Below are 14615 nucleotides of genomic sequence, written 5' to 3' on the forward strand. Positions count from 1 at the left end.
AGTCACGTGTCAAAGATTTACCCAGGATTTGAAGTCAGCAGTAAGAATGCTGAGAATCATAAGAATATTCCACCAAAAAAAAACTGAAATAAAGTTTGCATTATATGAGATTTTCCTATGAATTTTTACCTCAATATGGGCCAGAGCATCTGTCAGATCTTGGTAACACTTGTGAATTGCCTCAGCATCTCTCAGCTGCTCACCTCGTGATCTGGTCATTTCCAACAGTTCCTCCCAAGAGTTCCTTCAAGGTAAAATGGGGAAAAGAACAATGTAAAACACTTAAACTAGGAATAAAGGAGACCAAATATCTAAAGAAGTACTGAAAACAGAACCTGTTCTTGCTTAGTTTTTAATTCCTGCCTTTAAATTCTGTTGGAGTTATTCTCTGAATGGCAGCATGTCTCTTACCCTACTCTGTCCTCCTGTTTGCTCCAGGAACTTAAAGAAATGGTCCTATTTAAGAGTTCCCCCCTCAATTGCACATTTCAGGTTTTATATGCAGTACTTGGAGTACCAAGCATAGAATCATAGAATATCTTGAGTTGGGAAAGACCCACAAAAATCATTAAAATCCAACTCCTGGCCCTGCACAGAACACCCCAAGAATCACACCATGCATCTGATGGCCTTGTCCAAACATTTCTTGAACTCAGGGTGATGTGACTGCATCCCTGGGGAGCCTGTTCCAGTGCCCAACCACTCTCTGGGTAAAAAACCTTTTCCTAATATCCAACTTAAGCTTCCCTTGACGCAGCTTCAGGCCATTTCCTTGGTCCTGTCACTGGTCAACACAGAGAAGAGATCAGTGTCTGTTCCTCCTCTTTCCCTCCCAAGAAAGTTGCAGACTGCAGTGAGGTCTCTCCTCAGTCTTCTCCAGGCTGAACAGACCAAGTGACCTCAGCCACTCCTCATATGAGGAGCTACCCCTCAAGGCCCTTCATCATCCTCACGGCCCCCTTCGGACACTCTCTAATAGCTTAATAACTCTCTTATATTGTGGTGACCACAGCTGCCTGCAGACCCACTTCTCCTTTGGGCCAGTTTGGACTGATGCCAGAACTAAGAAGTTCAGAGCATCTCAATGTTATTCTGCAGTGCAGTGATGGGATTCAAACGCAAAAAAAAAAAAAGCAGCAATAAAAAGCACCTAAACTCTGAGCCTTTCAGCTGGTGATCCTGTTTCAAAGGGCAAAGGAAGTTCACCTTGTAAAACACCTCCAAAGCAATTTACAAGAAGCCAGAACAGCAAGTATGATGTTTATTTTTAAACGAGGCTGGAATCAACTCTGTGTGAGCAAACTACATAGTTTGCAATTAGAGAATCAGGAGGACATGCCTTATCCCTTCCTAGTTTCTTGTTACTTCCTCCTCCTTGAGAGCAGATGGAAAGGACAAAGCATTTTAGATCTAACAGAAGGCTCCTACCTTAGTTGTTTCTGCATCTGCCGAATTTCCCAAGACTCAGAATACCCTTGGCTCAGCAAGTTGTCTGCCAGCTGCTGGAAAGCCACAACTCTTTTCCCAGCTGCTTCCAACTGATGTCGGAATGCATCGTATTTGGCACAAAGTTGCTTTAGAAGAGAAAACAAGAATAAAGAGAAAACCCCTTTTGAGTGCTCTCTTTTTCCAAACATACCTGCTCATCAGAACACAGCCATAAAACATGTAATAAGCTGATAATACTTAGAGATAGACAAACTTCAGAGAATGACTGGATTCTACTTTCAAAGACCATGAGAAGCTTCAAACTCTTAGCGAAACACGAGGCTTGTGATGCAGATGGGAGGCATAGACATGATTACTGGGGATAGAAATAAGCATTCTGTGTGCAATGAATTTCAATTATAAAATTATGTGGTTTTACTTAATGAATGCAAATGCGTATTCAGTGCTGTAAATGGATAATGTAGTCTGATTTTCAGGTTTAAGACACAAGCTATTTTGAAATAAATAATAAATATTATAAAAATTAAGATGAACAGGTGAATTGTAGTGATTTCTAACAGGCTGACATTGCAGTGATTTGTAACAGGCTGACATTAGATTGGTTTCTATGCCATGTGAGAGGTCTGTATATCAGCAATCACAATTAAAAAGAAAAAAAAAAAAGAAAAAAATCCTAAATTGATACCATACTGAAATATCTACTTATTAAAAATAGAAAACATTTGCTCTCTGAAGGTGTAGACATTTTAGCATGCAGTTGTTTCAGACAGCTCAGACCTCATGGTAACAGGATGCAATGCTGCCTGTTCTTCAGTCCTTCCCATCCACTTCACCCTTTTCTTCACCCAACCATCTCCCAGGTATTTATACTTACTTCTTACTTTATCTTTTAAGTTTTCAAGGACAATCTTAGTATCTGTTTAGAGTCTCACTACATATAGTTTATTTGATTTTTTAATCTGCTACTCAAAAAACTCACCAAAACATGTTCATAATCATTTCCATAGTCTTTAGAGCTGGCTGTTTGTTTCTGCTGAGTGATCCAGTCTTCCAGATCTTCATATTCTTGTAGAAACTCATGCAAGAGAAGAGTTTCATCGAGCTTCTTCCCTCTGTTGGGGGAAGGAGACAAGATAATATAATTAATAATAGAAGAGAAGGGCTATCAGTAACTTTCTTCCAATGAATCCCCAAAACCTCTCACCATCAAAACTCATTCTCTGTAATGAAAGAGCTGATTATTTCTCAGATTTGGAAATGATGATTGTAGGATGACAGCTGTCAGACAGGTCATGCTCGTCTCATGAGCTGAATTTCCCAGAAGGGCACTGAGCCTATCTGAACTCTTTCTCTGCTCTGTTTTTGATTTTGCTTGGGGTTTGTTATTGCTTTTGCCGGGTTTTTTTTATTTCCATGAGAAAGAATCCCCTTTATTTTTTTCCAGATCTGTCCTGATCTGCCTTTCTAAAGATAATTGAACTACTTGTGAAAATGAGAAGGAAATATGTGAAAATGAGTATCAGGAAAGCAGATGCTATGAAAGCCTTTGGATGAAATTCTCATATTGCCTGTTCGGCAGAATTGCTCCAATCTGTTACATATTTCCAATGGTCTAGATTACTTTATAATTCAGCCAGAGACATTACAGGGCTTCCACAGCAAAAAAAAAAAAAATCAATTTTCCATCTGTCAGCCTGCCATTGTGCTAATATTGCAGAAAAGAAGAATCTGGCTTCCCAGTTTGAGTCACAAATGTTCATTACAAGAGATGTAACTTGTTAAGAGTCCAGCCCAAGGAGAATGCAGATGAGAGGTGCAAACCAGAGCACCAATAAGGTGCCACAAGACACAGGTTAACATTTAGAAAAATGAAAACATTTCTGTGTTCAACATACAGAAGTGTTTTGATATTTCTAGATTATTTCTTTTCCTGAAATTTTCAGTCACAGGTTTTTCTATAGATGCTTTTACTTCTTCAACTGTAAACAAGATTAAAAATAAAAGGTAAAATATCAGTATTTTCTTTAGGTTTAATTATTCTAGTATTCAGATTAATTTATTTGTTATTCTGCTTGCAGAATCCTCTTCCTTTTCTGAGTGAAATTTTTGTGGGGGAAAAATCAAAGTTGTTCAGACATTTTTTCCTATCTGAAAACAAACTGTAAGTGTTAAAATCCTTTGTACAAGCCAACTGTTCCTGTTGTAAATATCTTAATGTAATAATAACTGAAAGAAAGTGAAATTAAAAGTAAAGGATCATTCAAGAATAAAAGCCTTCCTATACTAGCACAGTCACTGGGTACATAAATAAGTGAATTCATTATTGTGTCTCTTACTATATGTAAAAATCAAGCAATTTTAAAGTAACATTAAGGGAACATTCTAAAAATATTTTTTCCAATTGATAGCAGATTCTAAATACCACAAATGCAAGCCAGAATCTGGCACCTGAAGTCACTTTACAAGAGGATGAATAAAGAGGAAATTGGTAGATATCAAATCCTTAATATGTAGCAAAACTCCTTGAATAAATTGTAGAAGTCATGCTTAGTAAAATGAAAAGCTCATAAATGCACAAAATTTTAATATAGAAACAAGCAATTTCCTAAATATAATTGAAAAAAGAGGAGATAATATAATTTAATTATAAAATGTAGAAGTAAAATAAAATTAATAACAAGAACAATATTATAATCATAATGAATTACTTATTTATAATATAATGAATATAAATTTCAGTGAAGTAACTGGAGATATCCTTTATGGATTTCAGTGGGCTTTGAATCTAATCTAGGATCCAAGGGGGAGTTCTGGTTTATACCTTGCTGCTGCTAGCTCCTGCAGCTCCTGGAGTCTTGAATGAACTTGTTCCTTTGGTGCATCAACCTCAATGCACTGGATGGAGCCCACAAGAGGAAGAGTTTGGGCACTTTCACTCAGTTCTTTCAACAAATCTTGGTAAATGGCAATCTCATGCTCCAGTGCCTGACAAAGAAAAACAGTGAATTGAGAGCCAGTTGTCCGAGATAGCCACTGCCTGTGAACAGCCTAGGGTGTAGTGACTGAAAAAGAAATATTTTTGGGAAGGATGGGACATTTCTAAGACCTGAATAATTTTAGAGTATTTTCCAGCAACATTAAAAAAAATTGTACAGAAATTCAAACCAATTAAATGAATAAAGACAATTAGAATTCTCTGATGGAATATTAGGTAAAGTATTTCTGGATTAATACTTTATCTGTATCTTCGATTTTAGGAAAAAATTACAAGGCTTCTGCACACATCTGTTGAAACTGAAAAGCAGATAGTCAGATTTGGCCTCAGAGGAATATGAGAATATTCACCTTCTGCCTTCTCCCGCAAACTACATTTTACCAACCAAGTCAGTAAACTGCACTGATCTCTTCTATCAATCTATCCATATGTAGACATATATCAATGCAAAATGTTGTAGATGGCTTGGCACTCAACTACCAATAAGACAAACGATTTTATGACTGCAGAGGGACCAAAAGATCAGGCTAGCCCACAGAATTTAGGCAGAGAAATACCTTATGTTTCTTGATGAGTTTCAGTGTTCCATCTTCATCTTTACCATAGTCCTTGCTTGTCACAAGTGGATATTTTTCTGCTATCCAAGCCTCCAGGTCTGATGTATTCATTAAAAACTATCAGTTAAAGGGAAAACAAATAAGTTTCCATTTTCAAAACATTAATGACATTTTTTTCTTACCTAATAAATTCTAAAGAGATGGTGCACTGTAAGGCTTACTGTAATGTTTTATTTAATTTGCTGTTCTCTGTGAAATCATAAAATAATGAAGAGATCACAGATGGAAGACTTCAGTGCAGGATAACTAAGTGTATAATATCAGTGGGACATTTCTCCTTCCTCTGCCTGAGAAGTTCAAATCACTGTAAGAATCAGGCTTCATAAAGTCTACGGTCCTGACAAGTGTGCTCATATATAGAGGAAATAAAGGCCAGATGATCAAATGGAACATACTTTAACTGGGGCTGTGAACTCCATGCAAATGCTGTTTATTTCTACAAAACTGCATGTACCACCTGAGTAACTGCACTCCTAAATGACCCACTGATGACAGAAAATTTGGATTATTGATATAAATATTTGCATGCCATTTTTAGTTTTATTTTTTTAAACAGGATAAGCATGAAGGTTCAGAAGCCTACGGAAAAGAATAAAGTCAAACTCCCTAACTTGTTCTGAGAGTATCTGAGAGTATTTGAGAGTATCTGTTCCTCAGTATCATTTTATTGCCTGGAAAATTGTTGCATGGAACAGGTAAAGAATGGATAGCACAAGAAATCCTCTCTTTTCTGATTTGCATGTCATAACTCTCCAGCATGAAGGGCCAGTTCAGGATTCATTACATCAATAAGTTGAAGCCTGAGACTGTGTAAAGACACAGAGAAAGGAGCTACTACTGGGAGAGATGTGTGTTCTGTGCACAGCTGTATGGGATGGGTATAGAACCCAAGGGAACCTGTAGGGCAGCAGGTGGAGAGTGAGGGCTGCATTCAGCGGGGCAGTCCAGACCTCTATTCCCATGAGTCTGGCCTCAAGCAGCTGGAGAGAATACCAGCCCCAGCAAAGCTGGTTTTTTATTCACTTTAACATTTTGGTTCTCTTGTTCGTCTGAAGAAGCTACTGTGCAAGCTCTTTGCTTTAATTTGTACCTCCTGGAAGCCAACTGAGTGCTGCAGCTGCTTCATCCTTTCCTCAGAGGATGTCTCCAAGCCCTGCCAGGCAGTCAGAAGCTCCTGGCATTTCTCACTTATTTTCTGAGCTGATGGGTGCTGGTCTACAATCATTGCCTTTCCTTTATCCAGGACCCGCTGGACTTGCTGCTTGTGGGCATTCACTTCTGCCTGCAGTTCCTGGGAATGAGGGAAAATAAAAAATAAGAATAAAGGATATGTGAGGACAAGTAAATTCTATGTGCTCCTAATCCTAAGCCAAACTGGCAGCTGGTGACAGTGGGCAGAGTACAGCAAGTGGACACCAGGACTGTCTTATTCCTGCAGCCTTGGCCAGTGGTGCCAGCCCCCACACATAATGCTCTGCTCTCGGTACTGCCATCGAGGGACGAGGGAAGGGTGTGTAAGGAAGCAGCACACATCCCCTAACTTCCCTACACCAAAGCCCTCTCTTTACCATGCTCCTGCCCCTTCCCCTGTCCAGCAGCCAGGGAGATTTGGGAGAAGGAGCAGATCACAGGCTGAGACAAAAAGCTGGTGGAATCAGAAAAAAATGTTGAGCTGGTGATGCAAAAATAAAATATCCAAGATGATGAAGGGGCTGGAGGATGATGCAAAGAGAGACATTGTCATCAATACCATGAAAACTATTGGACTACTGCCCCATAATCCTCCCCACCAGTCTTATAAATGTTCTCATGAAATTTGCAATTAAGGTGCTACAAAATCCAGCATTACTTGTGGTGCAGGACAGCTGAGGTACCACTCTGGCTGTGAGGAACTGCTACAAAGAATCAAATTCCCCAGAAATTAATATTAACCTGTCCTTATAAATACAGTGACTGTAGCTTGTCCAGACCGTTGTAAAATCTGTAGAGATTTAAGATAATTGCTAAATGCCCGTTATATGCTCTCCTAGAAAATCCATCATCCACAAACTTCAATATAAAATTTATAATGAAGCCATAAGCAGAAAACTACCATAGTTTTATTTTGTTTACTCTTTTCCATGTAGTGTCAAATGCACTAGTTTTTTTATCCTTTTTTTAATGGGAAGAGCTATACAATTTCTCACATTAATAATTCTCCATAATACGACAAATTTTGCAGTTCTCACAGGAATGTTGTATTTGCTCTGAGATCATCACCACTCTGCTGATTTGTGTCGATCCACTGAACCATTTTATCTGGACCAGAGATGGAATCAGTGAATGTACTCATTGGAAGCTTTGACTGTATTTGAGGACAGGGGTGGGTGCAGGTTTGTAGGCTGAGGTGAAGTGCAGTGGGTAACCACACTATAAAAGACTTGAATAAAGGAGGTACCTTGTGCTTTTGCAACAGGTTTTGAGCCACATCCAAGGACTTCCCGCAGTTGGTGGAATGGGCAATAGGCAAGCGCTCATTGATCCAGTTCAGTTCCATGTCATGATAATGGTAGAACTCATAAAGATCCACAGCAGCTTCCAGCAACTTATGCCTCTCATAAAGAGGTGCTTGCAAAGACTCAAACCTAGGGGTCATCCATTAAATACATGTTAAAACAAAGCTCGATCCTCATTCTGCCAAGGGAATTAGACGACAACACCATCATGGAGATTTTGAAGCACTGGACACTTCTTTGCAATTAAATTTCAATGTTTAGTAGTTGCTGCACATACAAGGATTCCTTGGCAAGCAGACCTATATGATAACACTAAATGTAAGCAGAGAAAAAATTATTTACACCTTTAAAGTCCTAGGTTTGTCCTGTGATGTATTGAACACTGGATCACTGTACGTCTTACAAAGCAATGGATGAAGTGGGGATAAGAAAGGGACTAGAGGAGGAGTGCAGCTGGCAAGGAGAAATGTTCAGTCATAAAGGTTGAGGTGGGTCAACAGGCAGCTGTGTAGGTACAGATCAGGCCCAGCTGGAAGGAAAAATCTTTCCCGAGTATGGGTTAAACTTAATCAACCAAGAGAATTTTTTAGAAGGTAGAATAAAAAATCCATATTTGCCACAAGAACAAAAAAACAGAGGGACACCGTACCTTTTCAGATATTTCTGTGTTTCATCCAGAATCCTCTGGGAGTCAAAGTGATTGGTGGCCATTTTCCTTGCATGAGATACAATGGCATTCATTTTCTCTGCCAGCTCACGTGTCTCATTTTCCAGTTGTCTGTGCTGCTTGAGTAGATCACGGCTCGAGCGCAAATCATGACCTGTCTCAGATTCCTGAAGAACTTTCTCAATTTTTTCTATCTTCTTTTTGGCATCCTGCCAGGAAAAGATTACAGCACACTCATAATGTCCTTTCAACACTTTCTGTCACTCACTCCTTCCTATGACAGCTTCCTGGACACAATTTTTAAATCCAATTGTCCTTTCTTGGTAATATGAGGTCTGGATGTCTCTAAGAGACATCTTCTGGGAATATTTTGTCTTGTGAACTATTTTGGAGTACTCTTCTCTCTGAAACACTAAAACACATCATTGAAAACAGTCTCTTTGAAATATCTTCAGCAACACAATATAAAAGTGTTACACAATCTTCAAAGACTTCAGATTGTAGCTATAACTCAACAGCAATTCCATTCACAATGGTCTCACAACAGCTTCACAGCATATTTGTCCTTGTTATAAAATTTACCTGGATGACCATGTGCTTAATACAGTGTCATGCCTGCAGCCCCAGACTTCCTCTAGGCAAGCACTTAAGTGTACATAACACTGACCCCTACAGAGTTTGGGTTGTTTTCCCAGTACAGGATGGCCACACAGATGCAGTGTTGAGCCCAAGTTCAACAGCCTGATGCTTTGCTGGCTGTTATCATGCTCATAAATTTGAAGTTAGCTTGGATAGTATAATATTGGGATTTCTTTCCAGGAACTGTAGACTAAATGGAGACCTTAAAAACCACTTCTGTCTGGATGGTATTCTATTTTATGTGGTGTCCGCACAATAGAGGAACCAGGCTCCTAGGCTATTCCTCCCCTCTGTTCCTCATAACTTCCTGACCTGCAGCAGTTCCATGAGCTGTTCCTGCTGTCCAGCTTGTCTCAGTTTGTCACCTCGCTCTATCATCTTGCCATACAATTCCCTCCACTTCCTCTGAAGCTCTGACATCTTCTCCTGGACAGAAATTGCAGCGTAATGGTTGTCTTGAATCAATTGATTTCCTTTCTGGAGAAACACAGAGAATCACTTCATTAGCAGTCGGCATCTATGAATTTCGTTACAAGATGGAAAACAGCTCCAAAGCTGCCTTCACCTTAATCAGTGTTGTAAAGTGCTCCTCATTAGCCAACATTTCCTTCTCAGCAGCCTCATGCCACTTCAGCTTGCGTAGAACATTTGTTGGATCTCGATAGGATTCATCCGATGCAATCTTGTACTTCTCTTCCATCCATATCAAAAGCTCAGCAGCATCACGATTAAACTCCTTACAGAAAACAAACAGGATTAAATTGATTTAACTAATGAAGAAGTATGATCTTGAACTATAGATGAGGTTTTAAGCCATCATAATATCTCTTGGTCTCTTTTTTACCACATTTACTAATCCGTTGCCTGTAATTGTCAGTGAAGTTTTGCATTGTTGATAGAATATTTTAACCAGAAGAGGACCAGTCCTCCAGTATAACTTCATATCTCAGCATAGAAACTAAGCTTGGTGCCAAACTTTGATTAACTGCACTAAGTTATTAAGGCCCAGAACAATAGTAAGTAATGAACAGAATAAATTTAACCAGTAGGACAAAGCATTCTATTGATATTTTTCATTCAGAATCTCGTCTTTTAAAAAAAAATTTTCCATGGTTATAGCTTTGTAAGTTTTATTGCCAGTGCATCATCTGCTCCCCGGAAAACAAAGCTCTGTCCCACAGCCAAAGAGAAAGTGAGCTGTAGTAGGAATGTTCAGCAGTTTGAGTTTTTGTCTCATATTAAGACAAAGGGTAAAATTCCAAATTCACAGATGCCTGACCAAATCTGCAGTATCAGTTACCTGTAGTTGTAGGGAATCCAACAACCTCTGTTTTCGCTTGGCATTGCTTTGTATCAGTTGCTCCCACCTTCTCCGGAGAGTGACCATTCTCTCTTCAATACTACCATGAAAAACAGAAAGTCCAATGCTGTACTAATACTGCTTCCCCTTGCTCATGCTGCAGTCATGACTGTGATATAAACGTAATCTAGTTTCTACAACTTTGCTGACAGGAAAAAGGGATATAAGGCCCTGTCCCATCACCATGTTGGGCTCACCTGGAGAGCAGGTATTGCTTGCTAGCTGGTCTGGATTTTCCTCTTGTATGGCTGTGTCACACTAGTGCACTGCAGCCATACATTAGAACACTGAGACCTTCCTGTGCTCTGAATATTCCATAGTTATGTAATTGTTATATTACTTGTAATTAACTAATAACTTCCACTTTGGTGTAAGTGCAACGAGGCTTTGGAATAGTTTTCTAATGGTAGTAGTGCTGGCAGGAAATCAGATCTTAAGGGCAGTTTTATAAATTTGTGGAGGGAGGGTTCAAGACATTATCACTTATAATCACAAGAACACAGTCTTCTGATCCAAGAGGTCCATTCTAACCCTCTATTTCTAATTCTTGTTTGCAAAGGGGTCTCCTTACTAGATCCTAGTGGCTCTAGGACAGAGAAAGGAATTACAGGTTAACAGTTCAGCTTGGACAAAAACACAAAGGAGATGCTCCTGAAGAATTTTGCTTCAGTAACTTTTTGAAAGCAAACCGTATTTCTAATATGTGATACTGACAAATTAAGGAGTTCTTTTTCTGTAGGCATATAATGAGTTTACTCTAAGGAAGTTTTATCACTATGTGTAATTTATGTTACAAAACAAATTATTCTAGTGTTCTGCCAAATGCCACATTTAACCTAAAGCTCATTTGTCCTAAGAGCACAGGAAATCTATTTTTTGAAATTAATTCTTTTTGGCTCCCTTATCCATCAAATTGTGGATTGGAGGTCAACTAATTTCTCCTCAGGGAAAATTTTTCATTTCACATGGATCACTGGATCATTTATTAAAGCTAAATAAAAAAGCAATGGGTTTGGACTCACACATGAGATGCGAAGTGCCTGCTCTCTAGTAGGTTCACCCCATTTTCATTGAGGGCTTCCACTCGTCTCTTCAGTGCCACCAGCAGTTGTTCAAATTCCTGATGCTGCTTCAGCAGGCTTCGAACAGCATCTACATGGTCCTGCAATTGAAAAAGAAAATTTGATCAGGACTTTTCTTGCTCTTATTGTTTCTGTATCAGAAAAAAAAAAAAAAAAAAAAAGTAGGACCTTACTTCCTCCTTCTCTCTCAGGCAGGAAATAAGGTATACATTTTGCATGAGCCCAAGGATGTTCAGGGCTACAAACAAGCAGCAGGTTTGCATCATATGTAGTTTCTATGTTTCCATGATGGTTCCATTTTCACCTTTTAAGAAAATCTGCATTCTAAATTTATGTCCCCACTCTGGCCCATGTAGGGATATGCATTACAAAAGACTAACTTGCAAAACTTTATTCCACTCAGTTGATCCCAAAGTATCAATGTTTTGGGTTCAGCTGAGAACATATGAGGCAGTGAGAGACCACAACCTCCTTCTTCACTGATTTTGTGAATATTGTCTGCATTTGTTTTTTGCTTCATATGCTTTAATATTCTTAAATTAATGAAATAAACAGCTTTTTTTTAAAAAAAAAGGTTGCATTTTTACTTGAAAAGAAATGACTGTGTTTAAGTGGAAACCTTATTTTTAATGGACAAGTCAATTTTATATAAAATTTATATGACATGTACAAACCGCAACAAATCACAACCCTAGCTGTTTTGAAATTTTTTTGAGGGACATTGAGCTTTGTTCTCATTAAGGTGAGTAAGAACACAAGAATGTTAACAAGATCCTGAAAGTCTAGTTCCCAAGCATGGAAATGCCGTGATCAGAAGAATGAAGAAGCCATTCCAATAAAGAAGGTTGTTGCTACTCCCTGGATGGGGAGAAGAAGCAGGAGGAAACAAGATCAGCTGCTGTCCATACCCCAAGGTCATCCCCCCGGAGAAAGGCCTCGTGGCCAGAGAGGGCTGCATTGATACGGTCTCCCTCCCTATTGAACTTCTGCAATTCCAGGCCATCCTGCAGCTTTTTCCATCGCTTTTCCCACATTTCCTCCAGCTCTTTGTTCTCCGTGGCAAGTCTCTCCATGGTCTGGTGGACATCTCGGCTCCTGTTGTTACTGGGTTGTTGGTCGACTACTTTGCGCCCAAGCTCTTCAAGCTGCACAAATCTTCCCAGAGTCAAAAAGAAAAATGAGACCTCACTGCATGAGGGAATACGAATTCTCTTTCATCACAGCTCTTTGGTCTCTTGGCAGCACCCATACACCAAGTTTCCCTCCCTCCCTATTACCTTTTCCCTGCAGGTTATGCACTACAAAGTGCAGCTGTTTTATTGCTCAGGGATACGTGCTGGAAGCAGTAGGTGAGATTTCCCCATTGGGACTGAAAGCCCACATAAGCAGGCTTTCATATTTAAAGGGAAAGGAGGGCCAACAGTATCTGGAAATTCATAACAGTGCAGAAGAAGAATTGAAAATGATGGCAAATGGAAGCATAAGGCCCGAGAAGGAATGGGGTACTGGAATAAAGTACAGATGGCACTTTCTGAGAGTGTCAGGAGAGATTGTGGAATTCTACTACTGCAAACACACAGCTCCTCCTTCCCCCTCCCTCAGCCTACAGGATAAACATGCAAAAGTTGACAAGATTTTACGTTTTGCAGTCTCCTTTTCTCATGAACATTCAAGTGAATGTGAATAAAATGTCGGCATCACCTTCATGCACAATTTATGTACATGATTCACACATTTCATTTTCACAGTACTGTTGTCATATCACCCCACTCTGCCCACCCTGCCAGAATCTCTCTACCTCTCATTCTGAGAGCCAATTTCTATCAGCAGGTCTTGATGTTCCTTCAGCAATTGCTCTGCAGATCCCACGTCCAGACCCATTTCTTCACTGCTCAGTTTCTCCCGAATGCCCTCTGCCCACAGCAGGAGCCTGCGGCTGTCTTGCAGGAAGGACTGCTGGTTTTGGGCCCACTGCAGAATGTCTCGCTTCTTTTGGATCTCCAGCTTGAGCTTTGCCAGAAGCCTCTCCATGTTTTCTACCTGCTCAGTGATGGCCCTGCTCTCTGCAGGGTTGGTGTCCTTGATCCTTCAATAAAATACATTCAACTGTATGAACACTCAGAGCTTGAACCAGTACCCTTTAAAAGGAATGGATTTGGATATTTAGAGTTCCATTAAAAAGTAAGTCAGCTAAGGCAACATATCCCCATTGTGAATGTACTGAAAACTTAAGTAAAAAACCTCAACATTTCAAATTTATTTGTGCAAATTTCCTTTGCACAATTATCTGCTATTCTCCTACCATCACCCTTGCTTCCCCTAATTACCCTCTTTCAGGACCTAAGTGATACCTCCCCATTTTGAAGTAGGTAACTAACACTAGTAAGAGAGGATTTTTTAGAGCTACAAACAATCCTGTGGTATTCATCCTTCTACAACTGCGAAGTCTGGAACAAAACACCTCCCCAATCACGCAGCCACACTCAAGAGAAATCAGCTCAGTCCAGCAGGCAAGTGAGTTCTTTGGTTTTCTAGAAAGAGAAACTTTAAAAGCTGCTCTTTCTCTTTATAGCCATAATTTGCAGCATGATCTTAGAGAACTAGCAAAGAAAGCGAAAACATAAAGAAGGTTCCTTACGATTTTGCAACACTCCTCAAGTATTCAATTTTCCTCTCTGTCACCAGGACCTCTCTCTCAATTGTGTACAGTTTGCGCTTGTCTGACTCCAGTCCAGCAGGCAAGTTCCCTGGCTCCAGATCCCTGAGTTGGACCATCTTGTCTTGCAGGAGTACCCCTATGCTCTGACAGTCCTGAAGAAATGTCCTCACATCAGCCACTCCAATCAGCTCAGAGCCTTTCTCCTCCTTCAGTGTTTCCATGGATTGCCACCTTGACGTGAGATGATAATTTGTAGCCATTGTTATAAATGAACTGCATCTGCTTTCTGTTCAGAAAGAGTCTTGTATAAAGATTACATCAGGACTTTAATGTTTGGGATGGGTGGGGGTGAATACCAGCACTCCCTCACGACATCAAAGTTCATATCAGTGTCATCTCCCAAACCGGGACTTGCTCAGGTGACCAGAACACTCTGAACACGATGCAATTAAATAACCATGATCAAAATCAGGATCTGCCTATGCCTACTGAGTGGCATAGGCCTACTGACATGGTGGCAGGAATTCATTGAAACAGATACTGAACACTCTTAGAGAAGTCAAACATGGTTTGATGCTCCTTTCAAGATTTGTGAAGTATGTCCTCACCCTGATGCTTAAGTAACCAAATCAGCTGCAGCACTGCAGAGCTA

General features: G+C 39.8%; 1 protein-coding gene across 1 annotated transcript in view; it reads right to left on the minus strand.

Moving 5' to 3' along the window:
• Positions 1-14615, minus strand: part of SPTBN5 (spectrin beta, non-erythrocytic 5) — an 89459-nt gene that overhangs the window by 57289 nt on the left and 17555 nt on the right. Inside the window, exons 15-29 of the mRNA XM_054276192.1 lie at positions 13943-14194; positions 13103-13390; positions 12213-12459; positions 11245-11384; positions 10163-10262; positions 9428-9598; positions 9175-9339; positions 8206-8432; positions 7499-7685; positions 6152-6352; positions 5002-5118; positions 4271-4434; positions 2429-2561; positions 1429-1574; positions 130-244 (exon numbers count right to left, since the gene is read on the minus strand). Of these exons, the coding sequence (XP_054132167.1) occupies positions 130-244; positions 1429-1574; positions 2429-2561; positions 4271-4434; positions 5002-5118; positions 6152-6352; positions 7499-7685; positions 8206-8432; positions 9175-9339; positions 9428-9598; positions 10163-10262; positions 11245-11384; positions 12213-12459; positions 13103-13390; positions 13943-14194 (2653 nt within the window). The remainder of the gene's footprint in view (positions 1-129; positions 245-1428; positions 1575-2428; positions 2562-4270; positions 4435-5001; positions 5119-6151; positions 6353-7498; positions 7686-8205; positions 8433-9174; positions 9340-9427; positions 9599-10162; positions 10263-11244; positions 11385-12212; positions 12460-13102; positions 13391-13942; positions 14195-14615) is intronic.

This window comes from Melozone crissalis, unplaced genomic scaffold (genome assembly GCF_028551555.1).
Source record: "Melozone crissalis strain CALT ecotype California unplaced genomic scaffold, PUWL_Pcris_2 ptg000018l_1, whole genome shotgun sequence".
Taxonomy (NCBI): Eukaryota; Metazoa; Chordata; class Aves; order Passeriformes; family Passerellidae; genus Melozone; species Melozone crissalis.